The following is a 25046-nucleotide window of genomic DNA, read 5'->3' as shown; positions in this document are numbered from 1 at the left end:
CATGAAATTAAATTTCAGTAAATATAATTTGCTGGTGGTACAGTTTTTCAACATGTATCAAAATCCTTACATGCCTACTCAATTCCATCCAACCTCAAGAAATGTGACAGGCCCTGGGCTAGGTTCTGGGATGCAGGGTAAAAAGGAAGACAGAGTACCAGCCCCCAAAGGAGCTAACTGTGAAGAACGTATTTCAGGAAGGGTGAAGTAGGAGGTGCTAAGGAGGGAGCAGCAAGGGGATTTAACCTAATCCAGAAAGTCAAGAAAGGGTGAAATGTCTTCTAAGTGAGGCTTGAAGAACAGGAAGGATTTAGTTAGGCTGGAATGGACAAGATGAAGCCTCTGGGCAAATTGAGTAGTAGGTGAAAAGGAAATGATAGAAGTTGTATACACACACACACAAAACGTGAGCCCAAAATGAGGTTGGCAAATAGGCGAATTCTTCAAGCTTTATAAGTCATTTTAAGGAGTCTGCACAATGTTCAAAATAAAAGGGAAGAGTGATGAGTGAATGTTCTGATCCGTGTTCTACTGTGTATTCGACTCAGTAATTCTACTTTAAGGAAATTATCCTAAGGAAACAATTATGAATTTCTGCAATGATACAGTTAAAAGGATGTTTCTAATATTGAGACTGTCTAGAATTGCAAAACTTTGAAATAACCTAAACGTCTTACAGTAGTGGTTTAGATAAAGAAGACGTTGGTTCATCCCTATATTGGAATGCTATGTAGCTGCTAAAGATACTGTAGAAAAAAAATTAATGACATGGAAAAATGCAAAATGAAGGTTATATAAAACATACATAGTATAATCTCAGTTTTGCGTGCGCGCACGCACACACACACACATACACACACACACACAAACAGGTATACAAGACATTGGAATGCTAGAAACCTAAATGCCAACTTACCTTTTCGTGTGGGATTATGGCTGATTTAAATGTTAACGTTTTGATTATTTTTTCTAAGTGTTCTAAATGTGCTATTTTTGTAATTTAAAAATTATGTCTTAGAAAAAAGAATTTAAAAAAGAAAAAACAAAAATTTAAAAAGGGAAAAATTTTAAGAAAAAGAAAAACAATTTTTTTCTAATTATACGTCTTATATGTCTTAGAGGTTCCCGCGGTGCCGGCCATATTCTATTTCTTGACCTCGGCTGGGTTAACACTGGCCTTTTGCTTTACTTGTTAAAATGTACACTTGTTTAATAAAGTTTCCTCTCTGTATTTTACATTTCACGATTTTAAAAATGTTTAATAATTTATTTTATTTTTCAATATTTTATACACAGCCCAGCGTCTCTAGTATTTCGTTCCACAATTTCGGAGCAAAGTTGACACCTCCTACCGCCGTTGATTTACCCATCTGAGCAGCATGGACTTCAAGTCCCAGCAGGCATTGCGGCCGGCACACCGGGAACTACGGGGTCCAAAAGGAAAGCTGGGAGCGACCGGTCCTTGCCCTCCCAGAAGCCCGCGGGCGGCTCGGAACGCCGTCCGTATCATGGCCGCGGGAGCCGGGACGGCTGGCTCCGCTTCCGGCCCGGGCGTTGTGCGTGACCCGGCGGCGTCACAGTCGAAGAAGCGTCCCGGCAGGGAGGGCGCGCAGCGATCGGACGCGATGGCGGGAGGAGGCGGGAGCAGCGACAGCAGCGGGAGGGCTGCAGGCAGGCGGGCGTCCCGCAGTGGCGGGCGGGCTCGGCGGGGGCGCCACGCACCGAGGCTGGGGGGCTCCGCGGAGCGGGGCGCGGGGGAGGCGCGGCTGGAGGAGGCAGTCAACCGCTGGGTGCTCAAGTTCTACTTCCACGAGGCGCTGCGGGCCTTTCGGGGTAGCCGGTACGGGGACTTCAGGCAGATCCGGGACATCATGCAGGGTGAGGGCCGGGCCTGGGGAAGGAGGCTGGGGCTCCTGGGAAGGTGATCTGTGGGGCCCGAGTGTAGCGGCTGGGGGGTCGCCGAGCCAACAATGTCTTCTCTCCCAGCTTTGCTTGTCAGGCCCTTGGGGAAGGAGCATACCGTGTCTCGGCTGCTGCGGGTTATGCAGTGTCTGTCGCGCATTGAAGAAGGAGAAAATTTAGGTATGGCTATTTTTTATGTTCTTCTCTGGGCTTCACTTATTTAGGGTTACGTTGTTATCAAACTTACATCCTAGACTGAAGGGTTCAGGGTTAAGGTGGGCTACTATGTTTCAATCACGGTGTTTATTCTCTGGCCTTAGTTTTCTCCACTTAGTATTCTCTTGGCTGCTTTTCTATGTTTTTTATTTCCTCCCACCTGTTTCTTGCTCGCCCCAACTTTGTTGCTTTGTAAAGTGAATTATGTGAAGATGGCCATTTTTCCTCCATAGTAGAGTCTTTTTAAACTATGAGCACTTTTTTTTTCTTTTCCTAAATTGAACTTGACAGCTGTTTAGCAAAATGATCTTTAGTTTCTGGCCGTTTGTATCTGATCCTGCCATTTGAGATACAGATGCATGTGTTAAAAAATAACTTTTTACCTGTCTTGAAAATTAGTCACTTGAAATTCATGGATTTGAATTTGGACCCTTAACATGTTTGTAAGCCTGTAGCCAGTATGTAAGCAAATTAAATGCAAATCTTACTATATTTGCATGTTTCTTTTCTATATATATATATATATACATATATATATACATATATACATATATATGAACATAATTCTTCTGCTCTTCAGAAAATAGGTTAAAGTGAAAATTGTGCTCTTTGTCCTAGACTGTTCCTTTGATATGGAGGCTGAGCTCACACCACTGGAATCAGCTATCAATGTGCTGGAGATGATTAAAACGGAATTTACACTGACAGAGGCAGTGGTCGAATCCAGTAGAAAACTGGTCAAGGAGGCTGTAAGGCTCTATTTAAAATTTTTTTTTCTTTTACCAAAGATCAGAGGTCTTTGAGGAATCTGCTTATCTTTTTTGTGTGGGGTGGAGGACAAACAGGGATGGAGAGAGAGCAAGTGAGCAGAGCACACTCAGAACACATAACTCACACACATAGATGTTATTTCGAAAATCAGGTGACCCTTTCCTAGCCCAGACTTGGAAAGAACTGTTAATGGCTCAGCTTTTGTGATTTTGGTGGTCTCCCTGTGGCCCTGGCAGGAGGGGCCACAGTACACAGGAAGTGAGTTGGCATTGAAGAATGACATTTTGTAGGTGGTTATTACCATTCAGAGCAGCACTGTGAAAGGGCTAAAAGTAAATGGGCTAGGATCTTGTCACCCTTGTTTATTATAGACCAAGGAGAATAGCTGGTGCCTTGGGAAATGTGGGAATGCTTTGAGCTCTTTCATGCAATTGCAGAAAGAGGCTTAGGGAACATTCCCCTTGAACAGACAGAATCAGAGGTGCTGAGATACCAGCCATTTTGAAAAACAGTAGTGGTAGAAGGCTGGTGCAGGCAGTGTTCTCGATAAGAAAAAAGCTTGTAGAGTGTCTAGGAATTTGGGACTGGAACTATGTCATGGCTCAGGTAGCTTCAAGTACTGGAACTTATTTATATTTAAAACATTGAAGCAGCCATGGAAACCAGTCAGAAAAAGCTTTTTCTTCTCCAATAACCAAGGCTGGGGGTGTGGAAGCAGATGCAGAGGTGGGGACTGAAGGACAACAGCTCAGCATTGCCTTGGCGGTAAAAGTAAGGAAATTGGTAAGAAAAGATAACAGCACCTCATAAAAGGATGGGATCTTGGGGGTGGGGGGGCGTAAGGGACAAAACCTTGTTTAGCAAAGACTTTCTGTCCCTTGGCTATGTGCTGGGTACTCAGACACCCTGTTTAAAAAAACAACAGGTAAAAAACTGTGTGTGGGGTGCAGATTATTCAGTTAAGGACCTTGGGCAGGAACTACTGTTGGACTTACAAAGAATGCTTAGGAAATTCCAATTCCAAGGAGGAACGATTGCAAGAATAGATTTTTAGTATAGGTAAGTCAGGTTTGTGTTGGAGGTAAAATGCCAGAAAAGACATATTAGCAAGGGAGGAGAAATCCAGGGCTACTTGCAGAATAGCTAAGGATCTTTTGGATGGGAAGAAGTGGTACCAGTTCAGGGTACTTTATGTAACTACTGTTAAGTAGCCAGCTAATTCAGAAATGCAACTCCTTCAGAACACAAGGGGTATAGATCTGTCTTCTGGCTGCTCTTCTGGTAGAGTCTATGGGCTTTTATCTTTCAGTTGAATATTTATTATTTAAGTTCATAGATCTGTTTGGGGGCTTCATTAGGAAAAATCTATTAAGGAAAACCAGATTCCCTTAAAATAGTCAACCATTTTCTTATGTTGACTCCCTTCTGCTTTTTCATTTTCCACCAGGTACCAGATCTCTTGTTACTTACTATATTACTGTTGACTGCTGTGTAACAAATTAACCCCAAATTTAACAGCTTAAAACAATAAATATTATCATCAACCCCAAATTTAACAGCTTAAAACAATAAATATTATCTATCAGTTTCCAAGAGTCAAGAAGCTGGTAGTGATTTAGCTGTGTTTCCTACTCGAGGTCTCTCGTGAGATGATAGTCAAGCTGCCTGCCAGGGTTGCAGTCATCTCAAGACTCAACCAGGACTGATGGGTCTGCTTCCATGCTCCCTCACATGGATGTTAGCAGGACTCACTTCCTCGCTGGCTGTTGGCTGGAGACTTCAGCTCCTCGCCTCTCCTTAGGGCTACTTACAATGAGATAGCTTGCTTCCCCTAGAGGATCCCAGAGAACAAGAGCCCAAGACAGAAAGCTGTAGTCTTTATAAACTTATCTCAGAAGTGACATACCACTTCTGCCATATGCTCTTGGCCACACAGACCTGACCAGCTGGAATTTGTGGGTGGAATCGCACTATGCAGGAGGTGGGTATCATTGGGAGCCATCTTAGAGGCTGGCTACCATAGTTACCTTGATATCCAAGTTATTAAATGATACTGTATCACGTCTCTGATTTATTTTTTTAATTTCTCATTTAGTCATAGAATTTGTTACCTTGGAATACCTCGGCTCATTGAAGCTTTTTGATGCGTTTTTAAGATCTCTAAAGTATCACAGCAATTTATCTTAAAGTTTATTAAATTTTTTAAAAAGCTTATCAAATAAGTTGTTTGTTAAGTTAGAGCTTCTCAATGTATGATCCAGGGATCTTTGCAGGTCTTCGGGACCCTTTCAGGGGTCAAAACTATCTTTACAGTATTGCCAAAATGTTAGTTGAGGTTTTCAGTGCACTGACATTTACACTGATGATGCAAAAACAGTGACGGGTAAAAATTTCTGGTGCTTTAGCGTGACCGTGACCAAGGCAGTGGTAAATTGTACTGGTAGTCATTGTATTCTTCATTGCCACATGCTTGCAGTTTAAAAAATAAAAAACAGCCAGTTTTAATTAAGAATGTCTTTGATGAAGCAGTAAAAATTACTAATTTTATTAAGTCTTGAGCAGACGTTTTTCCAGTATTTAGTCTGACAATATAGGAAGTTTTTCTGTAGCATTTCTGCTGCATACAAAAACATGATGGTTTTCTTCCCGATAAGTACTTGTGTGATTGAGTTGCATGCTGCTGATCTAGCTGCTTTTGTAATGGAGTACCATTTTTACTTGAAATAACTGACAAACTTTGGTTATTCAGATGTGGTAATCTGGCAGTCACTTCAAGGAGAACAAGTGACAGTATTTGTTGGCAGAGGTAAAATTCAAGCTTTCAGGTGAAAATCAGAATTTTGGAAAACTTATATTCATGTGCTTGGTAGCTTCCCAATATTCAGACTTTTCTGATATGATTGATGGTGATATTAACAACTGTGATTTTAAAAAGATTTTTAATGAATGTATCAACATTTGGAAGATCATGACTCAGTAAACCACTAATTTCCAAATGATCGATGAATTGTATTGCAAAATCATTCATGGGTAACAGATCCATTAAAAGTGCAAGACAGACTAACAGATTTTAATGTAATAACGATGAAGAGTTCACTTGCCAAAGTTTGGTGTAGAGTCAAAGAAGAATGTCCACATTTTCTGAAAGAGCTATTAAAATACTACTCCCTTTTCCAACTTTATATCTGTGTGAGGCCAGATTTTTTAATATATTTCAACCAAAACAACATATCACAACAGAAGAAATGCAGAAGCAGATATGAGAATACCATCTTTCTTCTATTAAACCAGGTATTAAGGAGATTTGGAAAAATGTAAAACAATGCCACCCTTCTCATTAAACTTTTATTAAATAAGTAATTTTTCATAAAGATATGTTATTTATGTTAATCTGTAATGAGTTTGTTATTTTTTAATGAATTAATAAATATTTAAAATTTTTCTCAGTTTTATATTTCTAATACAGTGAATACAACGGATATAACCCACATAAACAAAAGCTCTTTGGGGTCCTCATTAACAGTTTACAGTATAAAGAAAGAATCCTGAGACCAAAAAGTTTGAGAATTGCTTCTGTAAGCTGATAATAATATTGAGACTACATTGGTTTTCTTTTCATAACTAAAAGAGAGATGCCTCAGATTTCTGTGAACAGGAGAGAGTAACATATATGGCATGTTCTTGGGAAGCATTTAGGTGGTGCTTTTGCTGTGTACCTTTGGTAATAGCACCTTGATTTTCTTTGAGGACCTTACCACATTTGAGGGGCTGGTGCATCAGACACAATGTCTTGAAACTTTAATTCTTGAAACAAAAAGCTTTGTCAAGGCTTTTTGAGCATCTGTGCTTCCCATAACAGCCTGGTTTCTTTGGTGAGTTTGCTTTTTTAGCCTTTCTTCATTTCTGTGAGTTTGGTTTTCTCTTCTTATGTCCTTTCTGGCCTTGCCTCTAACATAAACCTATCTCACCTATATTGAAAATCTGTGCTTGGAATTTCCCTTTTGTTTAAGTTAGCCAGAGACCATTGCTATTGCTTAGATGGTAAGAACCTTAACAGAAACATAAGAGAAGAAATTATACTTATTTCAAAAACTTTCAAGTTTTCAAAAAGCAAAGTTTGATCTCTTAAAAAACAAAAACAAACGAAAAAACTTCTCAGGAAATTAATGCATAGTTTTAAAAAAGCTCATAGTACAAACTTCGGAGGCAGACTTTCAATTAAGATTTTGAAAGCATTCACATTTCCTTTCTTGTTTCACAAATTAAACATAGTAGGAGAGCTGTATTCCAGTTCTGGGAAAGATAGATAAGCATATTCTTCTTTCTTTTATTTATTTATTTTTGGCCACACCACATGGCATGTGTAATCTTAGTTCCCTGACCAGGGATCAAAACTGTGCCCCCTGCAGTGGAAGCACAGAGTCTTAACCATTGGACCCAGGGAAGCCCTTCTTCTGTCTTTCTTAATGCAAGTATAAATCCTGGACAGAATGAATGGAGAACTCAGAAATGTAAAGGGTAGTAAGCTAATGGAGAAGACCAGAATATGAAGGTCCAAACTGGTGATGAGTAGATTACCATTTTTTCCCTTTCCAGTATCACCAGGCCTGGACTTGAAGGATCCTGAAACCTGGAAGTGCACCCCAGGTGTGAATAGAAAGAACTCCAAGAGAGGCTCTCTCTGGTCTGAAGAGCAGGAAAGGGGATCTGCTAAGGATCAGAGAGGGTGGAAGAAATCTTGTTTTTTGGGTTTTTTTTTTCCTTTTTTCCCTTCTCTATCCTAGCACCCAGGCATTACTACACTGGTAGCAGCAGTGACCCAGTGATGACAGTGGCAGGAGAGCAGGCACCTAAACCTAAAGGAAGAGAAGCCCTTCTCTTTAGCAGTGGAGCTGTGACTCCCAGAACTTGAAGTGGATTCCATTCCTTTTTTTTTTTTACTGTCTATCCTGATGCTTAGTCCTGGATGCAGATGCAGTTAGTGTGTGGCAGAATAGGGAAACTAAAGCCCCAGGAATGCAAGGCTGATTCAGTATTTGAAAATCAGTGAATGTAATTTACCCTGTTGGTCCAAAGGAAAAACCATATGGTCATATCAATTGAAGCAAAAAAACGTTTGACAAGATTCAACATTAGTTCATGGTAAAAACACTCAGCACACCAGGAATAGAAGGGAACTTCCTCAACCTGATAAAAGGCATCTACAAAAAAAACTACAGGTAACATAGTTAATGGTGAAGAATGGAATGCTTTGACCTTAAGATCCAAAATAAGGCAAAGGTGTCCGTTCTCACCACTTCCACTCTACATCATACCAGCAGACCTAGCCAGTGCAGTAAGTCAAGAAAAAGAAATAAAAGGCAACAGACTGGAAAACAAGGAATAAAATTGTCCCTTTTTCCAGATGACATGGCTATCCATACAGAAAATTCCGTGGAATATACCAAAAAAGCTATAATAAGTAAGTTTAGCCAGACTGCAGGATACAAGATCAACACATAAAATCAATCATATTTTCATATTGCTAGCAGTGAAATGAAATGAAAATGAAAATCTGCAATGAAATTACCAAAACAGTTATTTACAATAGCTCCAAAAAAGAAAAGGAAAATATGTATAAGTCTAACAAAACATGTGTAGGATCTGTATGTGGAAAACAACAAAATGCTGATGAAGAAATCACAACCTATTAAATGGAAAGACATACCCTGTTCATGGATTGGAAGACCTAATATAGTTAAGATGTCAGTTCTCTCCAATTAATCTATGGATTTAATGTAATTCTAATCACAATCTCAGCAGGATTTTCTGTCGATACTGATTCTAAAAGACATATTGTAAGGTTAAAAAAAAGACTAAAATAACGAAAACAATTTTGTAAAAGAAGAATGAAGCTGGAGGACTCACTACCCAATTTTAAGAATTACTATAAAGCTACAGTACTCATGACTGTAGATATATAGATTCATGGAACAGAAGAGAGAGTCCAGAAATAGACCCACACAAATATGACTGATCAATTTTTAACAAAAAACATGAGGGCATTTCAATGGAAAAAGATATTCAACGGAAAAAGGATAGTCTTCAACAACTGGAATTAAAACAATTGGATGTCCCTATGCAAAAAATAAATGAACTTTGACCTAAAACTCATACCAAAATTGATTCAAAGTGGATCATAATCTGAATGTAAAATGTAAAGCTATAAAACTTTTAGAAGAAAACTTGAAAAAAAAATCTTCATGTCCTGGACTTAGGCAAAAAAGTTTTTAGATATGACACTAAAAGCAAGATCTGCAAGAGCATAAAGTGGACTTCATCAAAATTAAAACTTTTGTTCTGAGAAAAACACTGTTCAGAGAATGAACTCTCAAAATGAACAAGAAAACAAACACCACTATTTTAAAAAAACAACCAAAGAGAATACACAGATAGCAAATAAGCACATGAAAAGATGCTCATCATTTAGTCAATAGGGAAATACAAATTAAAACCACAGAGAATACTGGGACATACCTATGAGAGTGGCTAAACTTTAAAAACTACTAACACTAACAAGTGCTAGTGTGAATGTGGAGCAACTGGAACCCTCATACATTGCTGATGGGGTGCAGAATGGTATAGCCATTCAAGAAAACAGTTTGGCCATTTCTTATAAACATGCATTTTCCAAATGACCCAGCAGTCCCACCCCTGGGTATTTACCTTAGAGAAATGAAGTTATGGTCACACCAAAACCTGTACATAAATGTTCTAACACCTCTATTCATAATCACCAGAATTGCAGACCACCCAACTGTTTTTCCAGTGAGTGAATGGATAAACAAACTGGTACATCCATACAACAGAACACTGCTTCATCAATAAGATAGCAGGAACTACTGATAATGCAACAATACAGATAGATCTCCAGGACATTATACTGAGGGAAAGAAGCTAGACTCAAGGCTACATCCTTTAAAAATTAAGCTGTGTGATTTCATATATACTGTATGATTCCATTTATATGACATTCTGAAGAGATGAAACAGTGAAAAGATCAGGGGTTAGGGATGGGGAGGAGGTGACTACAGAGTGCAGCACAAGGGAGGTTTATTTGATCCAAGGTTTTTGGTATCATTGTGGTGGTTACAGAAGTTGATACATGTGTTAGAACAGTATGCCAAAAAAGTTAATTTTACTTTATGCAAGTTAAATAACATTTTAAAACGTAATAGGACCTGGGACTTCCCTGGCGGTCCAGTGGTTAAGACTGCCTTCCAATGCGGGAAGTGTGGGTTCGATCCCTGGTTGGGGACCTAAGATTCCAGTGCCTCGTGGCCAAAGAACCAAAACATAAAACAGAAGCAATATAGTAGCAAATTCAATAAAGACTTTAAAAATGGTCCACATCAAAAAAAATCTTTAAAAAAAAACAATGTAATAGGACCTAAACGATTTATAAAAAGTAAAACCTTTGTATGCTTCAAGAAAATAAGTATAGTCTTAGTATAGTTTTTCTGCTGAAAATGATGTAAAAGTGAATATGATGATCTGATTAAAATGAAAAGACTTATTTACTTTGTTCCCTCCCTGGCAGTAGGAACTTAGTGTTGTGCCTGCTCTTCAGAAGCGTTTGACACCAGTTTCCTTTGCCCTGTATGGCTGTGTTCAGCATGTGGAGGACAGAAGCACCAGAGAGTTGTACTTTCTGAATTCCCTTGCTAGTCCTCCTTCTCTTGGTCTGTATGTTTCTCCTTAAATTCTTCCCTGTGAAGACTGAAAATATCTATGGACCAGTTTTTCTTCCCTTTTTCGTGTGTGAGATAGGTTTCTTTGAGACTGGATTTAAGGTAGCTACTTCATCCTGTTAGATAACTCCAGGTGGTCCCAATTTTTCCTTGCTTTTCTAATTTTTAAAAAAAGTGCACATATGTTTTTTAAATATCCTTTTTAATTTTCAATCACTGTTATTTGCCCTCTACATATGTTCTCTTGGGGGGTCTTGACGAAAGGATTCTCCTTTTTCTCTGTGGCTGATGAGACCTTCTCATCCTACCTGAAACTTTGTCCTTTCTTTGCTGCTTGTGGCTGAGCTGGGTTTGTTTGTCTCAGCAATTCCCTGCACACTTTAACTGGAGTTGGCCCGCTGGGGTTTACAGTATGAGAGGCTGTGCTGGTTCTCCTAGCGAACTGGCCTCAGGCCTTTCCTGAATGGAACTAGCAGAACTCTGTGGTCAGCAAATTATTCCCCTCCTCCCCCCCCACCCCACAGTATCTCCTCCTCTCATTCCCCCCATTACATCAAAGCTTTTGCATCCAAAAAGAACAAAACCAGTTGTTCTGGGGACCTGGGATGACTCCTGTCCATTTTGCCTTTCCTTAGGAAGCCCTATTCAGATTGAGTAAATGTCTGTAATCCAGGAGATCAGATTTTGCTTTATCAGCTATTTTTTTTTTTAATCCAATGTAATGTTAAAAATCTACTACCTTACACACTGAAAGAGCGTACGGTTGTTCATACGCTTGAATAATAATTGTTAGTTTTTAAATACAGGAATTTGATAGAATGTGAAAAAGTTCTTGGGTATGTAAGACTCAGTTTTACTTTTTAGTTGAGCTTATTTTGATATTTGATATTCTAATTATACCTTTCATTATTACAGCAGTTTTAAAAAAAGTCTTTTTCCCCCTTTTGTAGGCAGTCATTATTTGTATCAAAAACAAAGAATTTGAAAAGGCTTCAAAAATTTTGAAAAAACATATGTCCAAGGACCCCACAACTCAGGTAAATTTGATATATTTTTGCTCCCGTGACCTAAATCCAGCTCATTGCCTTTTGTGGGGAAACAGGGAAAGGGTTCTCTGTCAGGAATGTTATCTAAATATTCGCCTTTAAATATTCAGCACCTTGAGCATGTTGCCTTTTATCCCGGATAACTTACTGTTAGAATGGCATTTCAAAAATTTGTTTGAAAATTTTACATAAATCATTTACTTGCCCATTACTGTCAGCTTTCTGACAGAACTTTAGTGATCAGCACTGGTATTAACACTTCTGACTTTACATAAACATTGATCCTGCAGACTTGAGAATCTGCCTTGGTGAGGACTTATCTTCTATTTTCTGGTGTCAAAAGCTCTGTTGATACCCTGCTCTTATTTTTTTTCCTTTATAAATATAAATTTTCAGTTTTTGAAAAGGTAATACATATATGTAATACAACATTCGAAAGGTACAACAAAAGAGCTTAGTGAAAATTCTCTCATGTCTGACTCAGCCATCTCGTTCCTCTCCTTAGAGGCAACCAATGTTTTTTTCTTTTATTCTTAACAGAGATATTCTGTGCATATGCAAGCAAATAAGTATGCATGTGTGTATATATACAGACATACACATATATCCATTTTTCCTGTTCTTCCCATATACATATGTGAGCATATTCTACACACTAATTTGAGCATTTTGCAAATTGCTTGTTTCCCTTAATATATCTTGGAGATCTTTTTATATTAGTACATAGGGAACTTTTCATCCTTTTTAGTTTTCTTTTTTTGGAAGTTTAAAGATCTTTATGTAAAAGTATAAAGGTACTTTAGATGTTAAGTTCTTCATCCTTTTTTTTTATATAGCTACATAGTAGCCTACTGTGGCTGATCAGTAATTTTTTGACTTGTTCTACATTGTGGTAGGCTTCCCTTCTTATATGTGTACCAGTGATAATCATTGACAGCATTGTGAACGTTCTGATAGCTTTGTTTTAACTCATCATCATTGAATTTTTACTGGAGTTTTTCTTTCTCACATTGCAAAAATTGGTCCTTTGTGTAGAAGCTGAGAAATGATCTCCTGAACATTATCCGTGAAAAGAACTTGGCCCACCCTGTTATCCAGAATTTTTCCTACGAAACCTTCCAGCAGAAGATGCTGCGCTTCCTGGAGAGTCACCTGGATGATGCAGAGCCCTACCTCCTCACGGTGGGGCTTGGCCTTCTCTTCCCATAACTGTGATGTAGCCTGGAGGATGTGTAGGCAGTTAGAAAAGGACAGCTCTTTTTTAAAGTGAAAAGACTAAATGTGTGGAAAAAACTGAATTATATGTGCTATCTTTCTTAATTAAATGCCTTATATATTCAGAAGCAGAGATCCTGGCAGAGGCAAATGCAACATTCCTAGTTTCCCTCACCTCCCATTTTTACTTCCTCTATGTGGCATTCATCTGTGTGGTTAAAGTAGGAGAACATTCAATTACAACTGATGGTGGTTCCCAAAGGAGATGAAATCTGAGTTAAGTTTGGGAGAGGAAGAGTGGTTTGATAGATGTGGTATGATGGGGTTGTTGACAGGAAGGAGGCATAACTGGAGAAAAGTGTGACTAGAGTATGATTAGCAAGAGAGGCCAAATGAAGACATACTTTAACTGGATCAGAGGGATAAGCACAAAGAATGGATGCAGTGAGGCTCAAGACAGCACAGGGGAGAATTAGAACCTAGTCTGTCATAGAAGGTGGACCATGAACTGAGTGAGAGGTTTTTTTTGTGTGTGTGTGGTACGCGGGCTTCTCACTGTTGTGGCCTCTCCCGTTGCGGAGCACAGGCTCTGGACACATAGGCTCAGCGGCCATGGCTCATGGACCTAGCCGCTCCATGGCATGTGAGATCTTCCCGGACCGGGGCACGAACCCGTGTCCCCTGCATTGGCAGGTGGACTCTCAACCACTGCGCCACCAGGGAAGCCCGAGAGGGTTTTTTTTAAAACAAGGATTTTGAGAGTGTTCAAATTATCCTAGTTCCTAACAGTAGATCTGCAAGGCCCATATCAGGATAGTGTCAGTGATCCTAGCAATCATTTGGCAATTCTCAAAATTATTTGTAAAGCAGATAGTTTGGAGTGTTCAAGGAGCAAGTGTCAGGATACTTGAGCCTGGCCTAGGAACCCTTCCTTCATATTCAGGTAACTGGAAAATAACCTGTCACTCTTTCTGTTGAGGACAGAATTCTCAGCTCTTAAGATACCACTCCTTACAGACATGCAATCTAAAATGTAATGATACTGGACTGACTGGAAATGTGTAGAAGTTCAGTCTGAGGGTAACAGAGGAGCAGCTGGAGTTAGAGCAAGATTGGCCTACTGAGGGCTTCATGTGGTACAAGTAAGGATTTTCAAAGAGTTGTTAATAGGCAAAACATTCGTGGAAACAATCATGAAAAATTCTATACACAAACTAAAAGACATTAATGTAGACATCAGTCATCCCTAAGTTAAAAAAAAAAAAGATTTGACTTTTGCATATGACCCCAAAGGTCTATTAGGTATTCAGAAACTAAATTAGGGATGAGATTGGAAGGATAGAAGAGGAGATACAAAGTAAAATCATTTAAGTATTTGTTGTCCAAAATAACCTTTCAGAATTCTTGGAACATCAAGATGCTTTTAGCACCACTCAGGTTGAGTTCTCCTTTAGTATAGAAAACTGTGAGCCACTTTTTGAGGGAAGGGAGGAAGAAATTTGAGATAATTCTTGTAAGTTCGATCCCTCCTCTAGTCTATGCCTAAATTGGGTTTGTAAGTGAGCATGCTTGCATATTGAGTATGTTCATGGTGAAAGAAGCAGTTAATGAAATTCTGTGACTTCCTCTTCCTGACGACATCTTTCCTTTCCCAGATGGCCAAAAAGGCTTTGAAATCTGAGTCTTCCACCTCAACCACAGTGAAGGAAGATAAACAGCCAGCACCAGAGCCTGTTGAAAAGCCACTCAGAGAACCTGCCAGGTGAGAGAGATGCCCTTTTGTGATGTTGGCTGAAACACTGGGGTGATGTGTGGGAAGCATAGTCGTCATCTTCGAGCAGGATCAGTGGTTTGACCTCTTAACATGTTACTGGGTTACTCGTGGAAGGCACTGTGGGATTTACAGAGCACATCCTGGGAAGATGGGAATATTGAAAACGGGACGTCAGATCCTTGGCAGAAGTTCCTGACTGGCTATTCCTCAAAGGTTCTTTCCTTCTGTTTCTCTCTCCTTGCCTCACCTGTATCTACTCAGTACTTCCCTGTTGATACCTCATCTCTTAATGCAGTGCTCACACTTGTGAATCAGATTCCCAGGACCAGTTAACAAAGCAGAGGTCACACGTTTAGATGTCTTTGGGGGCCCAGTAGGAGATGTAAAGGAGCAAAGTGGGTCTAGGATAATACAGTTGAGAGCACGGGACTGGGACACAGAGAGGGCATGCTTTCCAGCTTCATGTGATTGTTGCTACGTGAGATGTCCAAAGATGTCCAAACTTCAGTTCAAATTTTTATGTGAGACGTCCAAAAATTTTTTTTTGAGATTTCCCAATTTTTGAATGTTGGCAGTTAGTCCAATTAAAAAAAAAAAAAAAACTTGAATAGCTTAGACAAGACACATCTGCCAGCTGGGTTTGGCCTGCAGGCTGCCAGTTTGCCCTCTCCTAACAGTTTTTACTTAAAATATCCAAATGATAGATGAACTTTATTTTGAAAAGGCAGTTTCCCCAAGACTGTGTGGCACTCTTCTCACTCTGAGAATTCTCAAGATCCCATTTATAAGTGTAGTGTAGGAGAAAGAGGGCAGAATGGAGGCCAGTCTTTTACTTCTCTCACATGAGGGTTGGACTAGGACAGCTGGAAGAAGAGTTTAGACTTCAAGGTGAGATTGCTGGATTATCAGTTGGTTGTCCAGATGGATTGTAGTTGTTAGGCACTACACAGAGTTCTTGCATTGTGGAAAGCACCACTTTAGTCCATGCAGACTAATGGGTTAGACAGCACACAGGCTGAAGAGGTCTCTGGAGGGAGTATCATTGGCCCTAGTTCCTTTAGGGTTCTCTTACTTGAAGTTTAAGCTCCATAGTTCAACTTACATATCATATTTGAAGCCTCTGTTTAACACTTATAAATGGAAGCTTTTATAAATAAAGCTTGTATCACGCACCCTCTCTGTTTTTTTTTTTTTTTTTTTTTTTAATGAAGAGTTCTCAAGGTGAGGAGTTTCTAATTTGAAGCTTCCCACTTTGAAAAAGTTGTGGCTGCTTGGACAAGCATCCACAATGGTGAAACTGATCTCTGTTATGTTCGCATTATTTGTAGGCAGCTACAGAACACTCCAACCACCATTGGAATTACGGCTCTGAAAGCAGCTTTCAAGACTCTGTCCAGTGCACAAGATTCTGAGGCAGCCTTCTCAAAACTGGACCAGAAAGATATGGTATTTCCTAATAAAGTGTGCCCACCATCACCAGCCCTCAAAAACAAGAGACCGAGAAAAGATGAAAACGAAAGTTCAGCCCCTGCTGAGGGTGAGGGTGGCTCTGAACTGCAGCCCAAGAACAAGCGCATGACAATAAGCCGATTGGTTTTGGAGGAGGACAGCCAGAGCACTGAGCCCAGCGCAGGCCTCGACTCCGCCCAGGAAGTCATTCCTGCTTCACCATCCAAGCCCACCATCCTCAACCAACCCCTCCCTGGGGAGAAGAATCCCAAGTATGAAGACCTTCTTTGTAGAAGTTTGGGGGCTGGTTGGTGGTCCTGGTTATGCCTGGTATTGCTTCCGGGAATGAAGTAACTTTCAGCTAAGTTATTCACCACCAAGGCTTGCTCAGACTGCTAGAATGTGACTCAGGGTGGGGAGTGACGTCGTAGCCATCCTGCCAGTTCTGATGCCCCGCATGTGGGCTTCCAGGCATTGCACTAGGCAGGAGTGAGGGTGAAAGGGTGTCAGAGCCTCCTACTCACCGCTGCTTCCATTTTTAGCAAACTTCTGAGTGCCTTGACTACTAAATATTAGTCTTGTTTGTTAAAGGAAGTTTGTTTGAATTGGGCCACGTTATACTTTGATCCTTAAAAGAGATTTATGAATATTTATAGTTTTGCACGTTCTATGAGCATTTTGAGACTTGGCAAATTCAGTAATTACTAATCTCTCACATTCTGCTAGGTTCTGTGGGGCAGTGGTTAGAATGCTTTCATTTTGCTCCCCATCATGACCCCCAACCTGGCTTTCAGTTTTGCTACCATTTGTGCCCTCTTGTGGATCTTTCCTCTAGGCAAACTGGTCTGTTTGCTCTCCCTGGAACCCTGTTTCTACTACGGTACTCTTCTTGCTGCCTCTCATTCCCCACATTCGGACTATCATTCCTCCACCATTGCTTATCAAAATCCCATCTGTCTTTCAAAGAGAAGAGAAGCTGATGTTGACTAAATACTTTCTGCGGGCCAAGCACTTTCACATATTATCTTACTGAATATCTACACTCACTCTGTGAGTGATTTACTAGCCTCACTTTATAGGTGAGGAAGATTCAGAAAAGTTACTAACTTAACCTGAAGTCACACAGATAAAAAATGGCAAAATTGGGCTTTGAGATTTTTAATCCCAGTCAGTCTTGACACAAAAGCCCGTGGCCTGTATACCACGTACACCAAGCTGCCTCTTAAAACTCTGCCTCCTCCATAAATTTCCCCTGGTCACCCTGCTGTCAGTGATCACCTCACTGATCTCCCACGGTTATTGCCATCTCTACTACTGCTCTCTGTTACAGCTGTTGGGGGACCTGTGTCCTGGCATGCTTGTGCTGGGTGCCCTGTAGGGCTGTGGCATCTGATAAATGATTTATACTCGGGCACAAATCTGCACTATATGCACCACTTCCTGCATCTGGAAGTGAGTGAGTCATTGGCTGGGCAGGCAGATGCAGTCAGCACACTATTGCTCTCATTTGATACCTGATCTCCTCTACCCCTCACAGCAATTCTATGAAGTATAAGTATTGCTCCCATGAACAGACAAGGAAACTGGAGAGAGTGCATGATTACAGTGGTTTTATAAATGGGAGACTCTGTGAAGGTTTCAGATATACCTCTCTCATGTGTCAAGGGTATGAAGTATGATGGGTACTCTCAAGCAGAGGTGGGCAAATTATGGCCCCTTGGCTAAATCCACCTGCTGCCTGTTTTTGTAAATAAAGTTTATTGGAACACAGCCACACCCATGAATTTTGTATTATCTGTGGCTGCTTTTGATGTTACCTTGAGTTGAGTAGTTGCAACAAAGACAGTAAGGCCTGCAAAGCTGAAGGTACTACTGGCCCTTTACAAAAAAAAGGGATCCTATGACCCCGGCCCTAAACGAAGCGTATGTGAGGTGCCTTGGGAGCTGCAGGGAAGAAGAGCTGGGCCTGGGCAGCAGAGTTGTGGGTGGAGCAACCTTGCTGAGGAGCAAGTGTTGAGCTGGCCTTGAAGAATGAGTAGGAGGTCATCCAGTAATATTGGGAGGTCGGTTCTAGGAAACAGAAGCCTCTTGAATTACAGCATGAGAAAGCCTGGTATGAGCCAGAAAATGTCATGTAGTCTGTATGGCAGGAGAATATAGGGCACAGAGAGGATGAAGGGAGAAAAGTCTGGATGGGTAGATGGGCCAGATTTTGAGTTCCTATTATATTCTATCAGGCAGAGGTTCTCAAGAGGGGCTTCATATCACAATTACCTGTGCAGTGTTTAAAAAAATATATATTCCCAGGCTCCTGTCTACTGAATTAGAAGGGACAGGGTAGTGTTCTCTAATCTGCTTTGCTAACTGTGCCCCAGATAAGTCTAATACACCTAATCAGAAAGCCTCTGAGCAGACACCACTGAGGGCTTTTGAACAGACACTGAGGGAAAGGAGAAGAGGAGGGTGGTTGGAGACTGCTGCCCGGTGAGCAGTCAGGACCCAGGGGAAGCTGGGCCAGTGGAATCTGAGGAGGGGAAGGCAGGATTAGGGTCTATCACCTAGACGGCAGGGCCACGACTACTATATTTTTATATCCCCCACAGCACAGAACTAGTGCTTACTAGATAGTTTACTAACCAAACAAAGTAACAGTTCTTGGTTCTTGCAATTTAAGGGGCCACATGCAAAACTTCTATAAAAGGCTAGCAAAGGGTAAACATTTTAGGCTTTGTGTCTCTGTTGCATATTCTTCTGTTTTGTTTTGTTTTTTTTTTACACAACCCTTTGGAAAATGTAAAAACCATTCTTAGTTCAAGGGCTATACAAAACCAGCAGCCACAGGCTGTAGTTTGCCAACCCCTCTAGACCATTAAGTTTTAACTTCGCCAGTCAGGAGCGCAATGAGCCAGGAAGTGACCCGGCTTGCCCTCACGGCCACCTAACAGTTAAGATGAGGACCAAGGTCTCAGCCCCTTCCACAACATGAGAAGTTAAGAAATACCAAAATGTTTATACATGTAATAGCAAATGCTGAGTTCAGAGGAGGAGCAGAAAGTTACCAAGTGATCTGCAAAGACTGTCTGCAGGAAGGGTGAATAGCCACTTAGGTGAAAATGATGGACCCTGAGGTTAAAATCAGTTTTTATCCCAGGACTTGGATAAATAGATGGAAAACTGAAACTGTAATGCTGTCTGACCTTTATTTATGAATAGTAATTGACACAGCTAATATCCTGAGAAGAAAAAAACTCGTGTAATTTTTTTTTGTCTCAAGCAAATCAGTTATTCTTAGAAATAACCCTTTGGGGGATATGATCCAATTTAAAAATAAAGAAAAGTAAAGAGTCCACCATTTGTCCCAGCCACTTAGGTAATTGCATAGAAAACTCATGGAACTCAAGGAATTTTTTTCATGTTTATGCACTTATTAAGCAAACTGCTTTCATTTGCAAAATACCCAGACAGCCTTAAAAATAAATTTTTTTTATAGCGGGGACGGAAACAACAGTTTGTTTCTACTCTCTTGGTCAGGTTTTTCGGTGACTTTGATCTATATAAATTCTTCAAAACTTAGTTCAGATACTTTCCATGTTTGTTTTGTAAAGGATGTTATAATTCTGAGGTCAGATTTGTGCTATGTTCTGTAAGAGTGACTATAATTTTCATTTATTTAATAACTTGGGTTTTGGATTATTTTTCAGGTTTGGGACTGTTTTTGGTTGCACCCAAGTACTCAAAATTTCATGTTCACAGGAATGATTCTTGTTTGCTTACTATTCTAATCTTTGATGGTATAAGTCCTTTACAGTTCTTTGATAATCTCATTATTAGTTTAGCTAGTATCTCTCCAGCTTCTATGAGGGTGTGTGTTACTGTGCCCGGTGTTTGGAGTAGACAAATGAGGATATGGTCCCTGCCGTCAAGGTGCTTATGGTTAAGGGTATGTCGTGATACGGTTGTGTAATAAAGTGGAAGCACTATCATAAGGGCAGAGGAGCGGGGGCTTTTTGTATGTGTTGGGCAGTCTTCATTGAGAACGATGGCCTTGAAAGATGGGCAGGACTTCACTTGGCAGGGAAGGGAATCCCAAGGAGAGAGAACAGCAAATAGAGAGGCAGGAAAGCACAGAACTTACAGGAGGAAGGAGGAGCAGAGGGCGGTGTGGGTGTTGGTGGGGACAGGAGGAACTGCTGAGAAACTGACAGGCCAGACTGCATGATCTTGATTCCCCCATATGGGCATTTAGGCTTCACTGTTTAGGCAGTGAGGAGCCATCACTGAATAGGGGAGGGATGTAGTAATTTTAGGATGATTGTTCAGGTGGCTTTGGAAGGGGAAGGGGCTAGTGGGGAGAGACTCCAGTTAAGAGGCTAGTGTAATACTGGTGAAAGGTATTGGACCATGGGCTTGGACTAGGGGAATGGGGAGGGAAAGGAGAACAGTCCAGAGATAGGAATAGAGCATGTCTGTGATGGAGGGGAAGGAATTTGCAGCTCTAGGTTAGAAGAATGCTGAAATCTGTAATAGAGTCCAAACCAAACCAACCAACCAACCAACCAGACAAACAACAGGAAAATGAACAGATCATTGAGGGGGATGGTGATGTATCCAGTGCTGAGTTTGAGAGATGGTCCTGAAACCTGGGGGATGTTGACATGGAGAGGCCTGCCCAGGTCAAGATTTGGGAGTTGTGTGTAGGTGAATCTCGAATGTGGTCACAGCAGAACAGGGAGGAATACAGGGCCACGAGTAGAGCTAAGGACAGAGTATGGGATGACCTGGGATGACTTTGTTTTACACCTTGTCCTCTCGCTGATGTTCCCTCAGAGTACCCAAAGGCAAGTGGAACAACTCTAATGGGGTTGAAGAAAAAGAGACTTGGGTAGAAGAGGACGAACTGTTTCAAGTTCAGGGTAAGCCAGAAGATTCTCATTGGTCTCTCCTTGACACTTGCTGAAGTGTAGGTGCATGTTACTGTCACATCAATGTTCCAGAAATTGCTTGTCTCCAAACTAGAAAAAGTTTAAAAGTTCCTCATTGTGATTCATGAGGAATCAGTTTTATGTCTTTTCCCATTAAACAATGGAGACTATCAAAGCAACGCTTTATATTTAAAGAAAACTCCTGGTTTGGTTTAATAAATCCTATATTTAATTGTAGTTGATGTTCTTCCTAAAGTTTTTTAATTAGAAAAGGTAGAAGTGGTCATTCCTTACATGTCTTATTTAAGTAAATAATCTCTTACCCGTTTCTATATATGTGTTTTTTTCTAAGATGAGAAACTTTACTTTTCCTTAATTAATATTGAACTTCATAGTATTTGCATTAGGATCTCTCCCACCACATATTTTGCTCTCTGATGGAAATATATACATGCTAAACCTTAGTTTTGGAGATTCTGAAGACTTCTGTAACACAGCAGCAACAGTAATCCTTTGCCAACCTCAAAGGTTTTGCCCTTAAAAATGACCTTTCATTGGCAAAAGCATAGTTGGGAAAATCAAGATTACACAGAAAATGGGAGAAGTAACAATAAAAGTGGCATTAAATATTTTAAGAACAGGATATAAAAGTTCTAGAAAACATCCACTTCTGATGCAGTCCAGATTTGTCAGTTTCAGAAATCGGCTTCTACTATATCATGAAATACTTCATAATTTAAAAATAAATAATGTGCTCCTGTAAGTATCCCTTTTCCTGAGTCACCTTTCTTCACTCTTCAGGAAGCATTACTGGGACAGTGGCGTCTGCTGAGGCAGACACTGTAGCAAGTTTCACATTTATGCAACTTTGCCTTTTCTTGCAGCTTTTTAACTGGCTCTTGTTGGCTTGAGATGGCATGTCCATTATACTTGTATACCCTCCTGTAGCCCCCTGGTCCTTTAAAATATTATCTTGGTCCCTGTTTTTGAGGCCTGATCTATTTCCATAGGATGAGAGGGTAGAGTTTGACCAGATCTCACATGGTCTGTTGGAGTGGGAAGCAATAATCATTACCCCGTTCTTTATGTTTGAAGAATTGAGCCAAATTTTTAAAAAAATGTATTTATTTATTTAGTTTTGGCTATGTTGGGTCTTTGTTGCTGTGTGCGTGTTTTCTCTAGTTGTGGCGAGTGGGGGCTACTCTTCGTTGCAGTGCATGGGCTTCTCATTGTGGTGGCTTCTCGTTGCGGAGCACAGGGTCTAGGCACACGGGCTTCAGTAGTTGTGGCTCACGGGCTCAGTATTTGTGGCTCATGGTCTCTAGAGCGCAGACTCAATAGTTGTGGCGCACAGGCTTAGCTGCTCCGCAGCATGTGGGATCTTCCCGGACCAGGGCTCGAACCCATGTCCCCTGCATTGGCAGGTGGATTCTCAACCACTGCGCCACCAGGGAAGCCCCCAAATTTAATTATATCTAACAATCAAGGATTTGGAAATTCAAAAACAGTAAAACTGTGTTATTTCAAAGCAGTAATTAACAAGGGGTTATAAAGCAGAAATTATATATGTACATACACACACTCAAATATGTGTATATATATATACACAAATATATATATTACACATGCATATATATATATGTATGTGTATATATATATTAGGATTTTAAATACCACAGTTCCTCAGTAAGTTGAGAAAATGATAGTGCTTTTACTAAAGAGCCTGAAATCCATCATTAACCAACATTTATTGAATGCCTGATTGTAAAGTATTTGCTTTGTACAGATTCTCATGGACTGAAATGATTGGTATCTTGCAAGCAGAGGACAAAACCAAATTATCCTTTAGTGATGTCCTTTCTTTTCTCAAAGTTTGTAAAATTTGAATCAAGTTTTCCCTTTGGAGACGTTCTATGTCTTTTTCTTGTGGTTTGTGCCGAGGAGGTAAGCTCTGAAATGAGTCTACTTTTAATGTTTTCCAGCAGCACCAGATGAAGAGAATACAACCAATATAACACGAAAGCAGGTAATTTTAAATTCTCTTTTCTGATCTTTTCTGGTTGTGTAGGTAGAAGAGAGATAAAATAAGTACCCACATCTCACAGGCATAGACTACCCATGCACCTGGTAAAAAATTTTATTTGTCATTTTCAGATAATCCAAACTAAGTTAAATACTCTCTGGAAGAAAAATCTAGGTGGTCAGAAAGCTGACGCATTTCCTAACCATGAACAACACACGTTTGAAATTTTGAATCCAGAAATGGTTATCAGTTGAGGCTGAAATGGCAGGACACTGAAAATTAGGAAATGTCCAAATCCATGGTGTTAACTTATATTCTATATCATGTTTTAAAAGTATAAATCCTTCCTTTGGGTTCAGATTATTCTCCTAGGATTGAGTTTACCTCTTTACTATATGAAAGTATAAATAAGTGGAAACACAGGTTGTGATAAATCCTTTGTTTTTTTGGTTTTTTTTGCAGAAGTGGACTGTAGAGGAAAGCGAGTGGGTCAAGGCTGGAGTGCAGAAGTACGGGGAAGGAAACTGGGCCGCCATTTCTAAAAACTACCCATTTGTTAACCGAACAGCTGTGATGATTAAGGATCGCTGGCGGACCATGAAAAGACTTGGCATGAACTGAAACAGGCCTTCATTTCCACAGAATTCACAGGAGCATGGTTCCTAATAATAGCCCCTGGTAGTCTGCTGTTTCTTTCAGAAGCTGGGCTGGGATGAGAATTTTGGGCATCTTCCTCCCATGTGGGGGAGGTTCCAGTTCCACTTCATCACAGTTGGAGATCATGGAGCTGAGAAACAAAGCCAAGTCCACCCCATGTCCTTGACAGAGATGACAGGCACATAGCTTGTACAGTGCCAGAATACCATTAGTATTTCCCTTCTTTAGTGGTTTGCTTGAATTTAAATCCCTGGTAATCAGTAGAACCTTCTCCTAGGAAATGGTGGAGTCTGTTAGGAGTCACTTTTGACTCCATGACCTGTTAAAACCAGCAACATGAGCATTACTTGGAGCGAACTTGTTCCAGGTAAAGCTTTGGCCTTCTGATGCACATGCAAAGGAACTTCATCTGTCATGAGCCCAGGCTGATGAGAAACCAGTCCTGGTGGAATCAGAGTCCCTTTAAAAATTGTTTAGCCAGTTGTGACATCAACTCCTAGACGTGACTGCCTTGGCATTTGCTCTATTTGCTGGGCTATGTAGGCAGGTTTAACCTCCACTTCTCACGTGGTTGAACCAGTGTGTTTTTTGGTAAAATGGTGATTGTAGATAAGCTTAGCCCCTCTCCCCATCCTCTCTTCCCAATTCCCTTCTTTATGCTGGACTTTTAAAGCTTAAAAAAATCCTGATTGAGTATAAATGCCTAATTCCATTCTTTGTGAAATGGTTGCTTCCACCTGATTCCCTAATTGTGCTGTGTTAGTGTCTTGCACTGGAATTCAACATTCCCTTCTCCTTTTGTACTGTGTTGTGCTTGCTGTCTCTCAGACATCCTTAAAGACTGTCTTTTTAGGAAAAAAGAATTTCAGTAAAGTGTTTTCTGTAATTTTTTTAAAATGAGAATTATTGTCCATAACTTGTAGCATTCTTCATTAAAGTCTTGCTTCTCTCAAATTTAAGTAGCTGTTTATTGCAGCTGAAAAGATGGAGGTAGCAAAATGTTGAACAAGCTTTGCTAAACCATATTGTCCATGTTAAGAAGCTGATGTCAAACTGTATTGGATGTTCTAATCCTTGGAAGCTGTGCCATACAGAGATGTGAAAGTTTCCTCTTAATTTGTCCATTTCTTCATATAACGTACCTCCGGGGACAAAATAATTCCTTTTTTCTCACTTTTGAGTGAGGGAAAGGCAAGATGTAAAGAAATGCTAAAGTTTAAAAATTCATCCTATAGTTGAAATTTGGAAACTTTGTACAGCTTTATTACCTATTAACTACGTGTTTGGGGGTTGGGTACTGCTGTTTTTCTAGCAATTAACCCCAAATGAAACTACAGTGAG

At 40.3% G+C, this 25046-nt stretch overlaps 2 protein-coding genes across 5 annotated transcripts in view; one reads left to right on the top strand and one right to left on the bottom strand.

Moving 5' to 3' along the window:
- The window catches only part of NIP7 (nucleolar pre-rRNA processing protein NIP7), an 82535-nt gene that overhangs the window by 46893 nt on the left and 10596 nt on the right, over positions 1 to 25046 (bottom strand). The gene's annotated exons all lie outside the window — the stretch shown is intronic.
- Positions 1468 to 24659, top strand: TERF2 (telomeric repeat binding factor 2). 2 transcript variants are annotated; one of them, XM_067718896.1, is made up of 10 exons: positions 1468 to 1878; positions 1987 to 2082; positions 2737 to 2867; positions 11570 to 11656; positions 12701 to 12847; positions 14536 to 14642; positions 15983 to 16375; positions 20931 to 21016; positions 23011 to 23051; positions 23511 to 24659. In XM_067718896.1, the coding sequence occupies exons 1-10, from the start codon at positions 1509 to 1511 to the stop codon at positions 23667 to 23669; spliced, it is 1617 nt and encodes a 538-aa protein (XP_067574997.1). In that variant the 5' UTR covers positions 1468 to 1508; the 3' UTR covers positions 23670 to 24659. The 2 variants fall into 2 exon arrangements, with proteins under 2 accessions (XP_067574997.1, XP_067574995.1); XM_067718894.1 differs by having other exon boundaries at positions 1469 to 1878; positions 23008 to 23051.

This window comes from Pseudorca crassidens, chromosome 20 (assembly GCF_039906515.1).
Source record: "Pseudorca crassidens isolate mPseCra1 chromosome 20, mPseCra1.hap1, whole genome shotgun sequence".
Lineage (NCBI taxonomy): Eukaryota > Metazoa > Chordata > Mammalia > Artiodactyla > Delphinidae > Pseudorca > Pseudorca crassidens.
The sequence above is the reverse complement of the archived record's forward strand: the minus strand, read 5'-3'. Positions and strand labels throughout refer to the sequence as shown.